Genomic DNA, 23,503 nt, shown 5'->3' with positions numbered 1-23,503 from the left:
TGCCGGGAGCCACCCGCTGGATCCCGGACGGGACTATCAACATGGCCGGGCGTCTCACCCAAGGGAAACCGGGCAACATGGGCTCTCTCCGGCTCGGCAATATCTCGGGTTCACGGGACAACCCACTATTGGGAGTGGGTTGATACCAACTCTCCCGGATCGCAGCTCTCAGGCTCCCACTGAACGGCTTCTCATCCCGACCAGGGCCGCCAACGCTACGATCACTGCAGGGCACCCAATGCCGGCAAGCAGACGGGGACGGTTTTTCGGATCTACTGCACGGTGGTGCCCCAGAAACAGACGGTAAGTGATTGCTTCCCTTCAGCAACTTAGATCAGCAAACCTTGCTAGGGATTATCTTCAGGACATACGTGCGGGGAGGAAGGGCCCACGGAGCCAAGCGTTTATGCAACCGTTTCGATCGCCATCTTGGCTCCTCCCCCGGAATTCTGTTCTAAGGCCGTTTATATATGGATTTGTGATTGTATGCTCCCTCTAACGCAGCGAGAAAGACCATCTGGTTGAGGATAAATGTTTAAATGGGCCCAAGCTCTCTCAGTTGCATCATCAAGTCAGGTGACCTGGCTAACAAAAGGGAACTTGGTGCTTGTGTCCACAGTCCAGTTACCAGAAGCACAGTGGTCTCTGTGCTCTTCTTTATGCCAATGTGCTAAGGCCCACAAGCCTACTTTGGAAAATTAAGTTTTGAAATGTGTGTCTTTAGGTTAATGGCTGAAATTTTAAAGTGTTGGAGTAGGAACTAAAGGTAAGCTCTACATAATTCTTACCTTGTTATCCTTAATAGAATTTAACATTTTTGCTTCAAAAGCTGGGAAATTTCAGATCCTCCAAAATTAAGTAAATCAGCCTTCCATTTCCTGGAAAGTCAAGAAAAACTCTTGCCTCGACTTTAGCTGCCCTCCCCAGCTCTTCCCTTAAATGTTTTATGATCCTCAGTCAAACACATACTTCATAAGCAGTTGGGTCTCTAACTCAAAACCCCCAATAAATGAAACAACCAATTATATGCATCAAGTCACACCTATTTAAGCTGCTCGTCGCCTGCCTACACTTGCAATGTTGTACCTTTGTCTCCCACTGTAATTGTATTTACTTTCCTATGTTACGTTGCAGAGCAATTGCAATAACTTATCATTCCTTCCACTTCAAAAAAACAGAGAACAGTTTTAGGGTTTGTCGCCATCCTTCGTGACTACTTTAAAATATTTGTTTTAAACTAGAATGAAATACTCCGCAAATAAACATACTTTGCAAGATACTGCTGGGCAACACAAACATGGAGCCGACAAATGTAAACTTGGACTTAGATGAAAATTAAAAGCACCGCCAATCAATTACGGCGGTGCACTCTCCGGGCACTACTGATTGTTGCTGAAGGAGACGTAAATGAAGGGAAACTATGTTCGGTTTACGGATGCCCAGAATGCATCTCGCTAGATACCGGTTCCCGCGAATTCAGTTCAAAGAAGGGGAAAGGAGCGCGATCGGTGAGCGCGCGCATCACACCAACCAAACTTCCCAGAAGCGGCTCGTCAGCGTGGCGGTGTCTTTAGCCAATGGATTGAGAGCATCCGACAGCTCTCTCGCTGGATTGCTTAGCGTCACCACGAGGGGGCGGTGCGTGCCGAAGGTGGGCGGTCGGGAGGGGAGAGGCTGAAAGAGACTGGTGTGTGTTGTCTGTCCAGCGAGAGTGGGGGGGTTCTCGCATGGAGTTTTGCCTGATGGATCCGGGCGTAAACGCCTTTGATTCCCTATTTATGGGTTTCTGTTATATGTAGAAATTATTTTTATGTATATATAGTCTTGGACAAAGAGCGGCCTCCTCCCTCCTGACACCACCCGCCTCTTTATTTTTAAGTACACCTACGAAGATTTTTTTTAATCCCGCATATTTACATTTTTTTTTAAATAAAAGCACGGAAAATAAATTTAGCAAATTTCGGTGGCATCCCTGGTCGGGTTCCGGAGGCGGAGGGGCGGATGGCACCTCATAAGCATGGCGGCAGCGGCTCGGGTCCCGGTTCTGGAGGTTTTAGCGGCGGTTCTTCCTCGGGCGGTAAATCGGGCAGTGGGTCCGGGTACTCCCCCGCGGTCGCTGCCTCTGCCACGGTGCTGCCGGTAAAGAAGCCGAAGATGGAGCAGCTTCAAGCCGACCACGAGCTCTTCCTTCAGGCCTTCGAGAGTGAGTGCACCGAGCAATATTTTGCCCTGAACGGGATCTGAGTCCAGGGGGTCTCTCGCAGGCCCAGGTTCCTCTGTGAACAGCAGTGGGCCCTGAGGGCTTCTTATATGGCGTGGATAGATTCTTGAGCACGTGTGCGTGTTATTAGATGCGTGTATGTTGGTGACGATTGTGTCCATAAATAAGCATATGCAACATTAAGGATGATGTTCGTACACTGATAACTTTGTCATGCGTACCTCTATGTATGACTGACTACCTTTATGGCGTGAATTGGCACCTGGGCGTGAGTGTTGCATACCTCCATGCTCTGCAAAGACCTGTATGCCCACTTCAAATGTGATACTGTAAAATATGTGAGTTATTCTTCATAGAAGCTTAATCTGTTTTCAAATGTACACGTAAACATACTACTTGCAAACATTGTAATCACCAATCAAGGTCTAGGTTTGATATTTGTGGGTAGTGGGGGAATAGAGCTTCATGATCTTAGTATAAATGTGTAATTGATCAGCTCGTCCTATTACTGATCTGAATTGTTAAATCAGTGTTTGTCAAAGAAGTTGCCAAAACACCCCTTCGAAGAATTTTGAAATGCATATGTTACTCTGATGTTGCACGTGTTCCGCAACTCGCATGATTTTCAATTGATACAAATCACCTGAAACCTTCGATGCAGTTGCATCCTGTCTTCATTTCTCTGTACACCGCCAACGATGCGATTAACGCTAGAATGTCGGTTTGTTTAAAGTAGTAGATAGTGGGTGACACACGTATTGTTGGTGGATACCTTGGCTCTCTTGAATCTTGCCACTATTTAAATTGCTAATTTTTGTTTTATTGGGTGGAAAAATCTAAGTTCCCGTAATATTGCGTTCTTCAATACTATATTTGTCTGGAGCGGTAAACAGGTGCCACAATGTTGATATTTTTGCAGTTTACATGCAGCACACCATAAGCACTTGATGATGTTACTTCTTAAGTTGTGCTTAAGTCCATAACTTCTCGCATCAGAAGCTTCAAAGTGCCTGGTGCAGAAATGGCAGAATCTTGTCATTTCCGTTTAAGCTTATGCCACACATCACCTGCTGTCACCGAGAATCATGTTATATTGATGTACACGTCTAGAGGTAAAAGGAAGCAGAAGCAGTTGCGCATAATGAAGAAAGGAAGGTGCACCCTAAGTCGAGTCAAGTGTTTTTCGGTAAGGGTCGACTTTGACGGGGTTCTCTATTACACATCATGTTATCCCAATGCCTTCTTAGGCGCTGGAAGTAGGGATGCTACAATACCCCTTAAATAACCACCCTGGGGTTCATAAGGTGAATGAGCAATAACGAGGCCTTTATTTGTAATCTTGTTTTATTTACGGGGTGTTCCCAGACAAATGTCAAATGTCTGCTATATCTTCTGTCGAATTGCGGCTTATTCTTTTAAAATAGGGATTGGTGTTATTTTTGTTTCTCTGACTGCAACGGTAGAGGATTTTGTAAAGTGAACTATCTGACTATTTCAGTAGTACAAACAGTGTGAATGGGAAAGATGTAGGTTGTCAGTTTTTTTTTTAGCCCATTTAAATACCTGTGCACATTATACATCAAGTTAAAAAAGCTCAAATGCAGCATTTAAAAAAAACAACTTCTGAGATGGTCACATATTTTAGCAGGATCAAAATAAATCAGGACACTACATGGTGATGTGGAAATCGTAAATATTTGCAGAAAACTGATTTCTACACACAATTGTTTGTGATAAGTGGTTCTGTCAGTACAACGGTATGTTGTTGCAAATTTAGTGTGCATTTCAATAGAAAATGTGCGTTTCAATGGAAAATGTGCTGACTGTAAATGACAGTGCTCCGCTACACCACGCTTTAGTGATATAGACCCAACAGTGTGCTCTAAAATTCACCACCGTCTACATACCACACATATTCCACTCCTGCTAAATGGCAGTGGCTCGTGTGCTATATTTGTTCTTAGTGTGATGCTTTAATTGTTCACAATTCCTATGACTTCAGTGACGTAACTTTGAGGTCATCATCCCCACTCAAAAAAGTGTTCCATTGCCAATAGAACACAGCCTCAGCTGAATTAGAAGATGCCATATTCTGCAAGTAACTTTCTTCCAATGCTTCCCATAAGAATGTTTATTCTCTTTTCTTGGCTATGATAGCAACGTGATCTTTTTTTTAATTTGTGAATCCTAACTGACGGCTTTGGTTGTTAAGGAAAGGGCATCTTTTTAATACATTTGTGTACTGTATTTGACTTTGTTCACTTAACTTATTTGCAAGAGCGGATGCATTCTCAATGGTTTATATTTTTATTTTATAAAATTCTTTATAGTAATAATCATGGGGACCAAAAAACTGGTATTTTGATAAGTAGGAATGCTAACTTTTATGCAAAATTTGGTTTAAATCTCTACTGCTCATAGATAGTTCATACTAAGGACACCACAAATGATGCAGAGATTTGGCTGTTGGTTGAATAAGAAATATGCAAGCTACACAATAACATTAAAAAGTACCCGAAGCATTGTAAAGGGTAGATGCTCTGCTTTACTCTTGCACTGAGTATGTATGTCATATTTCAAACCAATGAGATCCTTAATTTGTTGTTTAAATTAAACGTTTCCATAGTTCGGAATCCACCACCAGTGCATTCTGCCGTTGAAATCATGCTCTGTATCAAAGGTTATTTCTGTGAAATACCTGTACACCATCTGCTGGTTGTGGTGTTAAAATACGTTTTTCAGTGGCTCATAGTATATTTTTACATAATTTGTATGATTTATGATTTTCCTCTTTTACCAATTTTGTTATTACTATGGGATATATCTACCATTCCTGTGTTGTCATAACGCTTTGGACCGTTACTAAACCATGTTTTTCTGGTTTTATCCATTCCAGGGGCATTGTTGTGACTAGTGTGTTCTATCTTTGCATTTCAGTGTTGATTGAATTGAATGGTTATTATGTGTATGACTTAGTGTTCATTCATTTCTCAAGCTTGCATTTAGTTTGATGGAAAAACCGCTGTACAGTGCCTATGATTTTGCAGGATGTTTTCAGGTTCGTTCATGAGCTCTACAACACCGGTTGTTACCCGTATGACTTAAGGGCCCTCCCAGTGAATGACTACTGGACATTGGGGACCCCCACCTAAGCAATTTCAAAGATTTGAAACTAAAAAAAATTGCTGAAACAAGCTTACATCCAAGAAATACATATTATGAAATATTTAAAGACCTACAAATGTGGAAATTTCAATGGGAAGTTTGGAGCGTTTCAAAATTTGTCTTCATTTCTAAAAGACAAAGCACTTTGACAGGCTCTAGCATCTTGATTTGCCTTTTTATCCTAATGTATGCTTTCTTTTTGCCGGTACATACTAGTATTTTAATTGAGGTCACCAGTTTTTCATACTATTGTTTGTTCTACTTGAGTTGCTCCCACACGTTACGTTAAGCGTACCAACTTAATATTTAGCTTCTAATGTTAAATATCTTCACATTTTCAGAACGTTTAAAAATGTCATTTTACATTCATTTTTTTATGTACATTTATACTTGATCTGCTACTATAGTCTGTAAAAGAGTTTGGGTCGCTGGTGGCTCTGTTGCTTCTTTTGAGAAACTCCCTAGTGAAGTAACAGTTGACACTTCCGGGGTCACGGTTGACCTATAGGGGAGTAGTTAATTTATTTTATCAACCCTTATATTGCTCTTTTATACCTCTTGTAATGCCCCAATTAAGTAGCAGTTCTGTTAATATTTTATGTTGGTTGATGAGGTCAGATCTAGTTGTTTGTGAGATGTGAAGGGCTTCAAATTGTTTTGAGGGAGTCCTATAGTAAAGTGTTAAAAATTGACAAGTGTAGCAAAAAAAAGGCGAGTGATAGATTTTCCGCTTACATTTGTTCCTTATGCCAAATTTGGAGTTTACGTTTTGGCGATGTGTGTTAAGTATAGATATAGAATATGTGTCTGCAGGTGTTTAATTGTCTTTCCATTGTGAAATACGTGTTTTTTTAAGTGAAGTTCAAACAGCAGTTTTAGTGTGGATTAAAAAAACTTTGCTATTAACAATGTCGGCCCCCCCCATCTTCCTCTTCCCCTTTGTGGCACCTTTTTAAAGGATTTTACCTCCTATGATGCGGTCAGCATTTGCAGGAGTACGTTTTCACTGACAAACACTCACTTTGTCCCCTGGAAAGTACTGCAACCCCAATCTCTCATTAGTGGCACTCTAGGACAGCGCACTTCCTAGTTATTTCCAAGTGGGGTTTGTTTGCTTTTGATGCTGACATATTTTTGGACCAAAACAAGTTGACTAGTTTGGCAACTTTGTATTTATCACTTTGAATGGTATGGCCAGTTAAAAAAAAATAGGGTCATGTACCGTACTGTGTGGTAGAAAAGCAACATTTTCTGTGATCGTTCCTTCAGAGACCCTTATCTAGAGACTACAGTGTCACAGTAAAATGTTCTACCATGAAAGTTTTTGACAGAATCTTTTAGCCTGAAACATAAATTCAGTCCAGCACAACAGGCCAACATTTCTGTGGGCTTGGTGAAAATTATTTGCTCACAAAGCAAGTTTTAAAGTGACACTCCCTTAGATTTGGCACATGTTTTGGTGCTTGTATGATGCTGTTGATGGAAAAAGTGATTAATGTGATAACTTGCCTTTCTCTGTCTTTACAGTTGAAAACCCTTGATTTAAGATAGGTGTAAATAAACAACCATTGGCAAATCTGCTAGGTCTCGCTTTGTGACTGCCAGTGCAGGCCTATTGGCTTTGCCAATGCTTTTTGCTGACACTGTTGATTGGTAAAATGGGGGGGGGGGAGAAGCAGGTGCAGCAGTGATGCACATGTGTTAAGATGCTATGACAACTTAGCTTGATGACGTATCCCTGCATGTCACCGTGCACAATGGCATAATACGTCTGACCATTTTTATTTTTTATTTTTAACATTCCTAGATAGTAAACAACTATCCTGGATCAGCAAATAAATACATGCGTGCTAATTGAGACCAGAGCAACTCGGAAGCTAATTTTAAAATGTGTTTAAAGCACTTAAAAAACAACACACCCCGTTTGAAGAAGCAATGAATGAGCTTGTGGGGGAGAAATCCACTCAGGGCGAGAATACTTGGGAGTAAAGTGGTTGTGTAGAAGCTTGAGATGGGGAAGGATGAGATATGAAAATAAAGAGAAAAAATAAATCAAAGCAAGAATAAGGCAGGCAAATGTGCGTGGGGAAAGCAACTGACACATTTTGCAGGGAGCAATACATGGCACATGGGAAGCATTATACGAGGGAAAGTGCAAGAATATTACATTCACTACTATGCAGTAAAAAAAGTAGTTTCCCAACGTGCAAGCAGTGGAAGGGCCCAAGTTATCCATTCCGAACAATAAACAGCGAAGAAAAAATGCCCTACAGGTGGAACCAAATGAAAAGGGAGGAACGTATTTGAATAATAATTAGGGGCTTGATATAGACTTGGAGACCATCCAATTAACATCAAGGGCCTGAACCAAAGCCTACCACCTGTATGTAATTTAATAATTTATGGACAATAGGTATTTGACAGCGATCACCTAAAGCATGACCGTGGGGGAAACCTACATTTTCATTTTTTGATCAGACTTCTTTAAAATGTGGGATAAGTTATACTAAAACTGATGGAGACAGAGCAAAATACCAGTGATAATCAATATCGCCAGCGCAAAAAAAGCATGGTCACCTCGGGTAAATAATATAACAGGTGCAAATACGGACCGGGTAAATTGATTTTCTCCCTTTTGGGAGCCTTATTTGGTATGTCTGCATTGTTTCATGGTTGTTGGGGGACTTGCAGTGACTTAAAGAAAAGGACAATATCCTTTGGTTTGTGTGCGCATCAGGCCTAGGCTCATTGACCTAAAAAATTACAACTGCGCTGTATATTCTTGAAATGAGGTCAGTGTTAAGCTGGTGTGATAAGCTGTCCTTGGAAGGATTCGCCTACTTTTTGGCTCTGGCTTGATAATGCTTCTTTCTGTTTAACTCATTTGATCAACAGAACGAGCTTGAAGAAACAATGCTTAAACAGGGGCTTTAACGTCCCTCTTTAAAGGATTTGACTGGGCATAATTTGTGTGCTTCCGCTGAAAAGAGTGATTATGATGTTCAATAGAATAGCCCTGGTTTGGTTATGGTAACAATCCACTGATCTGGGCTGTAGGCCTGGTTGATTTCATCTAAAAGTTATGTCAGATTCCTTAGATCTGATCAGTTTATTATGATAAGTCATGATGGGAGGAGGCCTGAATTATTTGTGAAAGCGTACCATAAAGGCAGTAGGCCTTTATGGGGGGTGGATTATTGTGCACTGTTAAAATCTGAGACCTATAGTTTCTCACATGGATTTCAGCAGATTAGTCAGCCTAAAAATGAATCTATTGCTTCTAATCAGATCCACTGGACTAATAGCGAGGATTCAAATTATGCCGCAGTGTAATGCAGCACTTTTTGTCTTTTTCACGTGTTAAAATTGCCTTGCCACAGATTTCACCTCCTTCATAACCGTTTTAACACTCGAATGCAACAAAGGGCAATTGAAAGGTGACCAGTGAACTTCTGCAAAAGATCTTTCTACATGGCAACATGTTGCCGCATTTTAATGTATCTCTTGGATGTGTCACCATGCAATTTGATGACATCCCTGTACTTTGTGCACACCTTTTGGTGCTTGAAAAAACAAGCTTCCGTGAAGGTTAACTTTTTAAAGTTTATTCACATTCATGTCATTGACTTCTTAGTACTTTTCAGTATGCGTTAATTAAATCCATTCAATTGATTACACATTTCTTAAGGTGGCTCCAATGCATTTCGGGTGCCAAACCCTTCATCGGGGAGCTCCTGTGAACAACATAAAGGAGGATATGGCTCAGGGAATGTGCGAGATGCTGTGAATAACGTATCATGCGGGGAGGGTTGGTGGGGAAAAGTGATCGACTCATCGTGAAAGTGTGTTAAACGTTCAGATATGTGAGTTACATCGTGCTCTGAGTGTCGACATAAAGGTGTTGGACTCAACGTTTAATAAGACTGAGTGCTCGGAGGTGTAATTAATGTGCTTAAACGCGGTCAGAACACTTCATGTTGAGGACTCACGTGTGTCCTGTAATGCTTGGTGCCTGTGGGCGAAAAAATAGTAACCGAGTGTTACACTCGGTAAACCAAGTACGTTGGAGGATTGCGCCTACCATGCCTATCAAGCTTCGTTATGCGGATGCGCATTTCAGCACTTACTTGAATATAAGGTGTGTAACGATTTCGAACGGCGTCTGTGATGGTCTTCTGCGCTCCCGGGGAACCAGGAAGTGAGGGATTACGTGGTTTAGGGGGATAGAAATAGAGAAAGGACACTGGCGGCGGCCATCTTATGTGAGTGTTATGCCAGGTGGCTAACGGGGGGAGGTGTGAACGAACCGGAGATGGTGATCACGTAGTGGGCTATAAATTAATGAAAACATATACATAACGCAAATGATATTGAATAAAATAAAATAACGTCAAATGCGATGCGCACGAACTGTATGCAACCTAAAAACTAAAAACTAAACAGTAGCACTATAGAAATGTCTGCAGATGACAACCACCCTATTGGTGATTTTACAGGTAACATGCAAATTCCAAACGATCATTCAGTCCCATTGGCTTCATGGACTGTAGTTTAAAAATCCATGCCATCTCTCTTCTTAGGAGTTCCTTATTGTTATCTTTTCCTTCAACTTTTTCTACAATCTCCAGTATCAGGAATTTTAGTTGAGAGACGTTGTGTCGAGATTCAGTGAAATGTACTGCCACATTGGATTTCTGATTCTGTGTTCTGATATTGGATTTGTGCTCGTTAATACGAGTCTTGATTTTCCTTTCCGTTTTGCCAATGTATATCATGCCACATGGGCATTTAATCAGGTATATGACGTTCTGAGTGTCGCATGTTGCGGTGACTTTCAAATTGATTTCGTGTGCCTTCATGGGGTGATTTATGGAGGTGCCTTTAATAATGCAGTTCCCGCAGTTCATGCACGGTTGGGTGCCTTTGTACTTCTTTTTGGTGGCGGGTTGGGGTTTGTTCAATATCTCTCTAATATTCGCATAGCGTGTATATGCGAAAATGGGAGATTCCTTGAAGGTAGTTCCAAAATCAACTTCAGCTGCTAGAATTGGCCAGTGTTTCAAAATGATTCTCTTATAAGCTACACTCTGGGTAGAAAATTTAGATACCAGGACTAATCTGTCTCCCTGTTTTTTAGGGGTTCTTTTGAGAACTTCTTCTCTGGTGGCTGTTAGGGCTCTGGTTTTTGCCTTGTGTATTGTATCCTCAGGATAACCTCTTTCTTGAAATCGTCTGCCCATTTCATCCAAACGTTCTTCGACCTTTGATTGGTTTGAGACAATCCTTTTTATGCGTAGCATCTGAGATGTTGGTAAGTGCTGTTTTAGCGAACCTTGGTGAAAACTGGTGTATAGGAGAGTGTTGTTTCTATCTGTGGGCTTTTGAAATAGATCTGTTTCAATGCCATTTTCAGTGATGGTTACCCTTACATCCAAGAACGTTATTGTTTTGTGGTTGATTTCCCACGTGAATTGTATCCTGTCTTTTACAGAATTTAGTGCCATAAGTGATTGTATGAGAGTTTCTTTCGGAAGAAGTTTTAGTACAGAAATACCTTTGAGGATGTGGCTTTTGTAAATGTTTGGTTTATCGAGGATGACTTGACGATGATCATGTCCGTGTATACTTTACATCTGGTAGATGGGACAAAACACAGGATCATATTTCTGTTCATGTTTAAATTGAACAGATTTACCTACTGTATTTTTTAAATGTCACATTTTCAATAGGACTCATTTTATATTGTGAATTACTAAAATCTGTTGATTTATTTAAGGCTTTTGATTTCCATTAGTCCTATACAGGACCATCGCTGATTTTTATGATTAGATCCTGCTGGTGCATAAATTCTATGTCAGGACCGGAGGCTTCAGATTATGCTATATTCTTCCTTCGCTTTATTAGAATATTGCACACAGCAGCTCAGGAAACCAAATGTACAACCATGCTCAAAGGAACAAAGAGCATCAAAACACTTGTACAAACTGAAAGAAAACTACAAGTCCCATGAACAGTCCTGGTGTCATCAAACGTAGTCCTTCCACTATGTCCACTACCAGGATAGAAAGCCAGTCCTTCCGTCGACTTCCTCCTCTTTCTTCGCTGCTCACGCAGCCAGTTAAGTGCTCTTCTGTTTTTCTGTGGCAATTGCATGTCTGTTTCAGGATTTCACTGCGCGTTGTGTCAGCGCTCGTTGGGGGCTCGTCGCGGCGTCTTGCCTTGCAGAGCCCCGACCGCGGGAGCGTTTCTCCGCTCCTTTCGCGGTCATTTGTCCCAGTGTTGTTGCGGTGCGGTAGACGCCCGCTAGAGGGCGCCCAAACGTCTCGCTGGCTCCTCGGCGCTCTCCTCACTCTGGGAGACGCGCGGAGGAGTCAGTCAGCGCCGGAGCCTTGCCCTCGCCACCCCTTCACGCCCGGTAGATCCGGGTCGGTATTTCTGTCCCTATTTCCACATAAGACGCCCTGTTAAGGGTCTGTACAGCGGCCTGGACCGCGTTAAACGCCGGAAGGCTTGTTATGCACTGCATTTGACTTTGTGTGGTAAACGCGCTGTGGGGGTGGCTTAGACCCTGTCCAAAGTGAGGGTCTGCGCGTTGGGGGGTCACAGTGCAGCCCCCTATTGCCAGGTGCTTGGCCCATAACTGCATTGCAGCCCTAGAGGACTGCCCATATTCTGCCCTCAGACACCCCGTGGGGTAGGCAGTTCTTCACTCTCCCTTGTTGGGTTTACATGGCTAGAATGGAGGAAAATAATTATTTTGAGGACTCTAACCCCTCCTTTCAGGATGATGAATTTTACCAAGCGGTTGACAATTCGATTTACCGCTGCGTGACTGAAATAGTGGGGCCCATGGAGGACCGCCTGTCAGCACGTATTGTTGAGGAGTGCCAGAAGTTGGCGTCCGCCCATTTGCAGAGTTCGCCTGCCCTCCCGGGTCCCTCGGGTGAGGGCCCGCCGGCCCCTAAGTTGCCACGTAGGGAAAGTGCTCCGTTGGGGGCACAGGGGGTGGACAAGGATGCGTTCGAACGCCTTAGGGACGCCTTCCTGGCTAACGCGTCTACTGCCTCCCCTGTGCCGCTAGCGGGCTCCGACCCTTCCTTGGACGTGGGGACTGCTCCCCCGTCTCCAGTGCTGTCCTCCCCCGATACGGACGACGAGGGCGAATCTGTGCGCTCCTGGCGCCCCTCGGGCTCGGCTGTGGTCGTACCACGGGATGGTTCGGGCATGTTGGACCCGGATGAGTTAGTGCATCCGAGGTCTGCGGCTTGGACACCGGGTGAGACCGTGGCTAAGTTTGTAGCGGGTCGCCTGCGCAAGCCCTTGGAGAATGAGGCTAGGGGTTGCCTGCGGGGTGAATGTCCGAGGCCCTCTCTAGAGGGTAAGGTAGCCCTGACCCCAGAGTTAGATGCGAAAATGGCCACTTTCTTGGCCAAGTTTATGAAGGACCCGCGCAAAGGCATTGACCGCTCCTGGCGGTCATGCCAGGATAAGCTCCTTGACGCGGTCGGGCCCGCCACGAAAATTCTGGACATGGCGGAGGAGGCGAAAGCCAATGGTACCGTCATTTCCCCTGAGGTCTTGTCTAACTGGGCCCAGAGGGTGATAATTTTCCTTGGAAACGCTAACTGCGCCCTTTCCACGGAACGTAGACGTTCCCTCCTCATCAAATTGGATCCCAAGTTGGGGGACTTGGCTTCGTCTGAAGCAGGTGTGGTAGCCCAGGGTGGTCTTTTTGGGGAGCCCTTTATCAGGGAATTAGGTAAATTTGTTTCTACCTTTACCTCGTTGGACAAGGCGCAGTCCACTATCAAACGCGTCTTTCACCAGCGTTTTTCTGGAGGGGCCGGTCGCGGAAGGGGCCGCGCGCCCGGCCGAGGGCAGAATGCCAATAACAGGGGTCAAGGCTCCGGCAGAGGACAGTACCAGACCTCTGCCAACTTCAACAATTTCTATCCCACACGAGGGCAGCGCTTTGGCGGCAGAGGCTTCCGCAAGAACCCTGGACCCAACAATACCAATGGTAAGTGTCCTTTTTCTGGACCAGGTTCCCATAGGGGGGAGGCTGGCAGCCTTTTACGAGGAGTGGGCATCGCTCACTGCCGACGCATGGGTCTTACAAACCGTTTGTGGTTTTCACATAGAATTCTACGATCAACCTTTTCAAGAGGTTTTGCCTCGGCCGATTGTCTTTTCGGAACCCGACGCGCTTTTGATCGACGGGGAGGTTCAGGACTTGCTCCGCAAGGGAGCCATCTGTCGATCAACGCGCCACCCCGCTGGTTTCATCAGCAATGTGTTCCTGGTGGACAAGACGGATGGCGGCAAACGCCCGGTGATCAACCTCAAGGAGTTCAATGGGTGGTTGGTCTACCGGCATTTCAAGATGGAGGGAATACACCTCCTTCGGGACGTGCTTCTCCCTCTGGATTGGATGGTTCGGTTAGATCTCAAGGATGCCTACTTGGTCATCCCTATCCACCCTCCACACCGCCGTTTTCTGCAGTTCTGTTGGAAGGGCGCGGTGTTCGAATTCACCGCCCTTCCGTTCGGACTTTCCTCAGCTCCGTGGTGCTTCACGAAAGTGCTGCACCCGGTGGTGGAGTACCTGCGAGGTCAGGGTATTCGGATGTTGGTGTATTTAGACGACCTTCTTTTGATGGGCCAGTGTCCAGTGGTCCTGGCTGGTCAGCTTCAGCAGACCGTCTCCCTACTACAGCGATTGGGGTTCGTGATCAACGGTCCCAAGTCTGCTTTGGTTCCCTCTCAGAAACTTACCTTTCTAGGCTTCGTGATAGACTCAATCGGAGCTACGCTCAGTCTTCCCTCACGGAAAATCGCCAAGATCAGACATTTGCTTCGACAGACGATCGCAAGAGATCGGACGTCGTTGCGTCACATTGCCAGGGTGGTGGGCCTCCTGTCGTCTTCCATCCAGGCAATCTTCCCGGGGCCGTTGCACTACAGGGCGCTTCAACGCCTCAAGGCCCACCATCTGAGACGGGGTATGTCCTACGACCAGATGGTGCCCCTTACGGAGGAAGTGAAAGAGGAGATGTCTTGGTGGCTCAAGCACATGGAGGCGTGGAATGGGCGTGCGATCTTCGGATCGGTCCCGGATTTGGTCATCGAATCCGACGCCAGCCGATCGGGCTGGGGCGCCCGATGCGGAGATTTCTCCACCGGCGGCGCCTGGTCTTCCGACGAACAACAGTTGCATATCAACTGTCTGGAGCTCCTAGCGGGGTCCTTTGCGGTCCGTTGCTGGACCAAGGACTCAGCGACAGCCTGTGTCCTGTTGAAAATGGACAACGTCTCGGCGGTACGCTACGTGAACCATCTGGGAGGTCCGCGCTCTCGAGCTCTGGCGGACTTGGCCAAGTCCTTTTGGGACTATTGTCTCTCCCGACACGTTTCAGTGACGGCGGAATACTTACCGGGCCGGGTCAATCAGGTGGCGGATTGGCATTCCCGACACTTGCGGGATTCCAGCCAGTGGATGCTAGATCCCCGTGTGTTTCAGTGGCTCGCCGACCTGTGGGGTCCGTTTACGGTGGACCTGTTTGCGTCCCGCCTGGATCACCAACTACCACGGTTTTACAGTTGGAGACCAGACCCTCTAGCGGAGGCCACGGATGCCTTCCTGCAAGATTGGAGCCGGGACCGGCCTTATGCCTTCCCCCCTTTTTCGATGGTGGTCCGGGCGGCAGCGCAGCTGCGCCGCCAGGGGGCGGACTTGGTGTTGATCACGCCACTTTGGAGGTCGCAAGTATGGTTTCCGGTTCTTCTGGAACTTTCTTGGGATTTTCCAATCCTACTCCCCCAGTTTCCTCACCTCCTGCTGAATCCGAGTCAGGAACCGCATCCTCTCATCACTCGGAGTTCGCTCCGCCTCATGGCGTGGAAACTTTCCGGGGCCGTTGGTCGCTCCCAGGCCTTTCGGGATCGGCTCAGGGCCTCCTGTCAAAAGCCTGGGCGGACAGCACGACGAAGCGATACAAATCCGCTTGGCTTCGATGGATGCGTTGGTGTCTTCGAAGGGACCTGGATCCCCTGGTCGCGGGCCTCGTTCCCGTTTTAAATTTCCTAGCTGAATTGGCGACGAAAGGTCTGGCTTATAGGACGATCAACGCTATGCGTTCCGCGATTTCTGCGGGTCACCAGCCAGTGGAGAATTCCCCGTTGGGGGAGCACCCCTTTGTTTGTAGACTCTTACGGGGTATTCGCCTGACATTGCCTCCGGAACCCAGGTATTCGGTCCTTTGGGATGTCAACGTGGTCTTGAATTTGTTTTTGTCCTGGCCGGCTAATCGTTACTTGTCATTGAAAGAGATTTCGGCGAAATTGGCCATGCTTCTGTGCCTGGTATCTTGCAGGCGAGTTTCGGATGTGCGCGCATTGGATGTTTCCGCGCGTGTGTTTTCTCCGGATGGAGTTACCTTCACGGTGGGGCGTCGCACGAAAACCGCAACTCGATCTATTTCGTACCCGGCTTTTGTGGACACCCCGAAGTTATGTGTTGTGCATTGCTTGAAAGCTTATGAGGACATTACCTTAGACTTTCGCCCGGCGGGCGAGCGACAGTTACTGATTGCCTTGCGTAAACCACACAAAGCAGTCTCCTCCCCCACTATTGCAAGGTGGGTGCGTTGGGTCATGCAAGAAGCAGGCATTGATACGAAACTTTTTGGGGCTCACTCGGCCAGGGGGGCCATGGCCTCGAAGGCTTTCTCAGTGGGAGCTCGTTTGGAGGATCTCATGCGGGCAGCAGATTGGTCCTCGGATTCCACGTTTAAGAGGTTCTATTTCAAACCAGTAGTGGACCTTGCCCAGTTGGTGGTGAGTAAGCTTTGAACTAGCATAATCTGAAGCCTCCGGTCCTGACATAGAATCGAAATTTGCCTAGCTTATGTAACGGTAAGTTTCAATTCTATTAAGGACACGGAGGCGAGGATTATCCCACCCAGCTAACCCTCCATAGTCGGGACCCACCCGTATGACAGTAAGTAAAGCGTTTTTGGACTGTTCTACATTGTAGTTCTGTTGTGCCAGTCTTACGATGCTCCTCTGTTCGCATGTTATGGCACCTGGTTTACGCTGTTGTTTTTCTGCTAGGAAACGATGGCGTCAAACAGGACCAGTGAGTGAGAGGTGTGATCTGCGCGAAGAAAGAGGAGGAAGTCGACGGAAGGACTGGCTTTCTATCCTGGTAGTGGACATAGTGGAAGGACTACGTTTGATGACACCAGGACTGTTCATGGGACTTGTAGTTTTCTTTCAGTTTGTACAAGTGTTTTGATGCTCTTTGTTCCTTTGAGCATGGTTGTACATTTGGTTTCCTGAGCTGCTGTGTGCAATATTCTAATAAAGCGAAGGAAGAATATAGCATAATCCTCGCCTCCGTGTCCTTAATAGAATTGAAACTTACCGTTACATAAGCTAGGCAAATTTCGATTCTCACATGGTACCCCTTATATATTGTACGCAGGTGTCACTTTCAGGGTTAGTTGAACCTCAGTGATGTTTCTTTAGGCTACATAATTTGAACCCTGCTTAATCTGAAAGGGCTCTATAGTTGGGGTTCCAATTTTTAATTCGACCTAAAATCTTGTAAATATTTGTCACTTTGTAGTTTTTAGTTATGCATGAAAAAAAATTATTTTGAAAGAAAAGCATTAGTTGAACACACTCATTGTATATTATTTTGCGTGTTGCTCATTTCAGAGTTAATAGCCTACAACAATTCCCCATGTCAACCTTGGAATACTCCATTTTATTAGCTAGAGAGTCAGGTTTTACATTGTGAACTCTTTTACAGATGCAAGATGATATTTATTTTACCTATAGATTTCTGGCAACTACAACCCCTCCGCGACCTTTGTGAACCATAGGGCGGGACTACACATTTTTGTAACACTGACACATCTTCTGACACAGATCTCTAGTTCAGTTAGCTTTAGCAGGCTCTTTTAGTTTTTGTAAATATGTAACTTTGGCTAGTGTTGTGAGTTTGAACGAATGGCACCTTTTTGAAAATAAAATCACAGGACCTCATTTAAAAAGAAATATGCTAATTTTGTAGAGTTCTTTGATGTTTATTTAACCCGTACCGTTTGGATTATAGGAATGCAATCTTGCTTGATATGCCTAAATATATTGCCTGGTATGATAAGATTTTGCATAATGCACTTGCCACCTAATATGTTAATTATTCTGTTACACATTTTACCTCAGTGCACCTCTTAAATGACAGTTGTACATCCTTTGTAGGTTACAGGTGAACTGGTATCGTTTTAAGACACTTTGCATGGTGCACAACATACTTGCTGGCAAATGTACAGAGTATCAATGCTTAAGGTTTCAGTCCTACATGTCCTTATTTTTTTTAAAGTCCTATGCGACAATCCAAAAAAGGTATTTATTTCGGTGTGTTATGGGTTCAGAGAACAGGATATGTACCCTCTAAACCAGCCAGGTATTCCCTCGCACGGATATACCTACTTTCGATCTTTATCTCAAGGAGCCAAGATATTGATGTGATACCTAGCCATTACCGATAAGGCATATGGCCCGCTGGGTCCAGCCTGCTAAGATGTCCGGGTCGATTGGAGTAGTGCTCTCCTTGGCCGCCAGCGCCATTTCTAAGATTTTGGCCAAAGGGCCCACAACGTCCAGCATCTTATCTTGACAGCCGTGCCATGCGCGGTCAATGCCTCGTTTGGGGTCTTTGGAGAATTTCTTTAAGAAGGTCAGAAGACTCGCGTCTATCTCTGGCGTCTCACCCACCTTGTCGGGAAGCTCCGGACATGGATATTCCGAGCGCAGACGACTGCGCACTTCCCTGGAAAACCCTTTCCTCAGATTTTCATGTAAATAATGAGAGACCGCAAGAGGAGGGGTCCAATCCGACAACCGAGGGTGCATGATATCTGTCAGGTCGAACGTGAAAGGGGTGTTCGGTAGTTCAGAGGTCGATGGTAGCGAAGCCTTTGCTTTCTTCGGAGGAGGAGGCTCCTCGGAAGTATCAGTGTCCGTGCCCGTCGTGGTGGTGTCAGTATCCGTGTGTACCCTTTGTTTAGCCTTGACCTTGGCCCCCGAATAGGAATGGTCATCTGCTCCAGTGTTGGGCAGGGTTGACAGTGCCTGTGCATGTGGCCATTGCTTTGCGGCAACAGTGCCCTTACCAGAAGCCGAAGCTTCAGACTTCCTCTTTTGCGGCTCTTTGCCATACCCATGGCGCTTAGCAAAACTTTCCAATTGTTTCTTAATAGGCCGCAGTGCCGCCGCTAGAGCCTGGTGGACGGTCTGGGGAACCGTACTCCCGATAGCCTTACTTACAGAGGATTGGACGGAGGCGTCCAGAGCCTCTACCAGGGAGTCCTCCATGACAGCATTCTGCTGCTCCTCATAAACTTCCTCCTCCTCTTCATTGGGGTATCGAACCCAATCTTCCATGTCTAAGGTGGTGAAAGGAATGTCCCAATAAACTGTAAACCTATATGCTCAACCACCGGCAGGGTAATGGGGGGGGGGGGGGTCAGCCCACTTGCACACTGTCCACAATCACTAGATCACTAAAGTACCAAAAAAACCCTCAGCAAAACTGTAATCAATCAGGCCAGATACCTGGGCCAATAATATAATACAACGAGCGTGTGCACACTCACAAGGCCCCTATTTTACAACCTGCAAAGGCGATGTGAGGCAGAGCGGAGTAACCGGTGAAAAATGCGTGTGAGCAATGCCTTGGAATTCGCACCGAGGCACGCCGCCCACATGCGCCCAAAAAAGAAGCCCAAATGGAGCCCAAATGCGCGCGATTGGGGAACGCGCGTCGGCCGAGAGCCACCCGGCGCTTACGGTGCTGGCGGGCGATTAGGGGAGCCCAGACGCCGGCGCTCGGAGTGCGAGAACGGGAAGGCCAACAACCGGGATAAGGCTCGGTGTGACTACGGCCGCCGTAACTGCCCGGTCAAAGACCTGATGTACACGCGTCCAGCTAGCGTCGTCCACAATACTCGGAGATCGGGCACCGCGCGAAGTCTAAGCGCTTGCTCCTAATCAGAGCAACAGAATCTGTTGAAGGTAACAATCATAACCCACATAATCAAAATGCCACTAGTAAACTATGCAATTACAACCCACATGCAAAGCAGAGTGAGGAACATGAAATGGTGCACTTAACTCTTGCTGTGAGCAGCAAAGAAAGAGGATGATGGGACCACGCAGAGGGCTCTTATGGACTATGGAGGCGTGGCTTATATGTGTTCATCATGGGCAATGTAGTTGTTTAAGAAAATATGTGTTTTCATTGGCTGCTGTGTTTTGCAGTAAAGATAAGAGAAGCATAATCTGAAGCCTCCGGTCCTGTAATAGAATTATGGCCGCAGCGAAGCGGTTAAAAGCTACTTGAATACATCTAACTATACGATTTATGAAATCACAAACGTGTACTATGTTTTTGCACGACCACTGATATGAAAATGTCCTTTTTGTCAATACACTTGTGACTTGAGACTTTACATAAGCTAGCCCCTCGACTCCTTTAGTCGGACATTAACTATTAAGAAATTCTTGGTCGTGATTGCTTAATTTGCAACGGAAACTACTATTTCATTATATTTAATTCTCAGTGAATTTGTTTGAACTGAGACACACACTCCAAACAAAAATCCTTGCTGAGTTCTCATTGGGTTCCTGACATTTGAGTGTATTTATTACAAATTTAAAAATAAGGAAATGGACACAGTAGTAATGTACGTACCAACACAGTCCTTTTTGTTCCGGTGCAGACCATTTCCAGATGGACAGACGCGCACTCATAGCTCCCTGCTGTGTTAATGTGGTCATGCTAACCGCTACCGTTGTTTATGCTGTATTCCTCCACATATAGAAATAGTTGACAAAAGATCGCAGGTCACTGATATAACGGAAGAAACAACATAAAAATGCATTATTGTGACTTATTTTTGATAGAGCGCTTTGAGTTAACTGGCGCTTAAAAATATATGTTGTTCCTCACGATTGTACCATTTTAACTTGTTTTAGATGTCCCTATCAAATCTTTCAGTACAGCCTATTTTAACTCCCAAAAAAATGACTTCAGGGTAAAGAGCCTTAAATCTGCAGATCTATTCAAGCAACAATAATACAAATTGTAAGAAAAGCTTCTGCTACTATTGCTTGAACGGGTCCATGTCATTTTATGGGAGTATTAATCACCAGGGCATTATATTAGGAAATAATATTCGGGTTCCTGTTCTTTGTCGATAGTCATCATGGATCACATATTTTACAGGAGTTAACGCTTGTTTTTCCATTCTCTGTGTGGCAATCTCATTTAAGTAAAGCCGTTTTTATTAGGTCGATGTGCTTGCATATGTATTTATTTAATGGCTTTTTTTTCCAACTGTATATTATCTCCTGCCATTGATTTACCACAAACTTTGATAGATAATGTAATAGGTAATGCAGGGGTGTGGAATTTATTAAGATATCTACTTGTCCATGGGGCAGGTTGCTTCATAAATCTACTTGTCCTGTAACAAAATCCACTTATCCCTTTGGTGCCATGTAGTGCTCCCACAAATTAGGGCAGCAATCTCATTATATAAGAGCTCTTATATAGCCTCTCTGATTATGCCAGGGCATATCCCATAGTAGTGTTTGAATACTAGTAATCATTTTATGTTGCTACATTTCCTCAGCTCCACATACTGGGACTGAAGATGGTGGGAAGCAGTAGTTCCAGGATTGGAATGCCCTATTGAGTCTGTGCAAACCTACTAACTTGCATGTTTTAGGGTTTTCAACAAATCTTCTCTAATCTTTCCCATACTGAGAAATGTTGGAAATTTACTCCTGAGAGTGGCATACATAAACCTTCTTTCAGAGTTGGGAAAAAAGTAGTTGGAGGGAAAATGAACTTTCAAACATCCAGGTTTTCACATGAGCAAATCTACACATGCACATTTGCTCATGCTAAAATGCAGTTCACAAATATTTTGTAGAAGTACAATTTCTTGCCCTACTAATGTAAATTCTTGTAAATTCACGAACGCCATATACCAAAGGTGCACTTATGAGACTTTCTTTAATAATTGGGCCCCTAATTTGGTCTGGCGTTAACCATGACCTTTTGTGGTTATTAAAATTCTCTCTCTATCTGAATCGGCTGGCTTCACGGTGAGTGACAGCATTCTGCTCTTTCACAAGGAGCATATAGGTACACAAAGTAATCTTGTTCAGTGCCAGTAACTAATGTGGCAGTGTGTGCTCTTTGAGACCAAAAACAATTTTTGCGTTTGCCAATGTTTGTTATAATGGTGAGGGCCCGGCAGCTCTCACATCAATAAGGTTTTACAAAAGCCATACCATAACAAGTCACGCATTACCAAACTAAAAAGCTGACCACCAATGTCAGACCTACTGGCTTTGCCAAGTCTTGTTTATTTTTGTTTCCCATAATCTTATTGAAACTGGTTACACAAATTTTCCAATATGAATATTTTTGGGAAATACTAGCATGCATCAACACATTTTACTAAATGATGCTGCAAAGAAATGGTACCTGACATTTTACAGTAGTTTAGCAAAATGTTATTTCCCTACTTTCATTTTTTAGGAATATTTTATATTGAATTGAAAGCAAAGAAATATTAATCTTGCTTTCAAGCTTCTGCAAATATTTGCATCTAATCGGAGAGCATTCTGTGAGCATCATGCATAGCCTCATGTTTCTAAACGTTGAAACCGTGTGTACACATTTTCATACTGGAACCACTGTCAGTAGTGAAGTCAGACCGCACATTTACTTGGAGCGCTCTCCCTAATAATAAAGGCTTTCAATTAATGAACCATAAATACAAGTTTGAACAGCATTAACACATGCACACAAATATTAACTAAATTAGAGGCAGTACCCTTCCCTGATCCTTAATGTAGTACTGCAAACTGGCAGCCAAAGGGTTTGTGCCGCAGGGGGCTCGGCCTACTTGTCCCAAGGACAAAATACACATTAAAACTTGTTGCCCTTGACCCTAAACAATATGTCCTGGGCGTCGGGCTATAGGAATTCCACATCCCTGTAATGTACTGTATAGCTAAACACTTGTAAGGGCCCAAAGGCAAGACCTATTGGCTATGCCAATGCTTGTTGGATCTAATTATCCACCAGAGCAAAGACAAACTACACACCACCATGTATAAAAAAACGACCGATGGCAAAAACCTGCTCCTGTATGGGAGCCATCATCCAAAAGTGTTGCCTGACAAGCTGCCCTGTGGGCAGTTCTCACTATTACGCCACAATTGCAGTAATACCCAGGACTATGACACACAATCACAATAAGTAGCAGCCAACCTAGAGGCACGCCAGTACCCTCAACACTACATAGAAACAGCACAAAAATGTACAAAATTACATGGCAGCCTTACTGGAACCACAAATGTATTACCATGTTTTACCACCTTTACACCAGAGTCCAACGCAATTCAGAAAATGATCAGAAACACTGGTCCATCCTACAAATGGGCAACCTGTCATTACCACCTCCTCTGTTCGCCTTCAAATGTACTGCAAACTTAAGACTAGTTAATTCATACAAGACCATGCTACCTACACAAAGGCCTCTGTGGGACAATTCACCTGTGGTAGGACATTTCACTTGTGGGACTTGTACAGTATCTACGTACACTGACCTCACAAAAGAAATCCTACTGATCACCACGAACATATGGGAGCAAAGAACACACAAATTGTAATACCAAGAACTGCGTTTACAGGATCACATGAGGTCTATAGGCATGACTAGAGCAGTAAAAGTGAGAATTATGGAACATCTAAGTAACCTGCTTTGTAAAACCTCCAGCACAAAGTGAGCACACTCTATCTCACTGTAGGCCACTTTACACATGGCATCTGTTGGTGACTATTGGAGACCCACCCACACAACGTTAAAAAAAGAACATAACTGGATTTCCCACTTAAAACACATCAATGGCCTCAATGATGAAATTCCATGGAGTTAATTGAAGTATTAATCCTCCTGTTGACAATTCATTTAGTGACATTACACAAACCCAGCATAACTTCAGCAATTCCACCTGGATGTCCCACTT

The 23,503-nt window shown here is 44.7% G+C and overlaps 1 protein-coding gene across 1 annotated transcript in view; it reads left to right on the top strand.

Annotated features, from left to right (window-relative positions):
* The first annotated feature begins 1,627 nt into the window (after nucleotides 1-1,627).
* The window catches only part of SUZ12 (SUZ12 polycomb repressive complex 2 subunit), a 979,834-nt gene continuing 957,958 nt past the window's right edge, over nucleotides 1,628-23,503 (top strand). The window contains exon 1 of the mRNA XM_078654391.1: nucleotides 1,628-2,203. Coding sequence (XP_078510517.1) covers nucleotides 2,002-2,203 — 202 coding nt within the window. The 5' untranslated portion in view covers nucleotides 1,628-2,001. The remainder of the gene's footprint in view (nucleotides 2,204-23,503) is intronic.

The sequence above is a fragment of the Lissotriton helveticus genome, chromosome 7 (assembly GCF_964261635.1).
Source record: "Lissotriton helveticus chromosome 7, aLisHel1.1, whole genome shotgun sequence".
NCBI lineage: Eukaryota > Metazoa > Chordata > Amphibia > Caudata > Salamandridae > Lissotriton > Lissotriton helveticus.
This window is presented reverse-complemented; position numbering and strand designations above follow the sequence as displayed.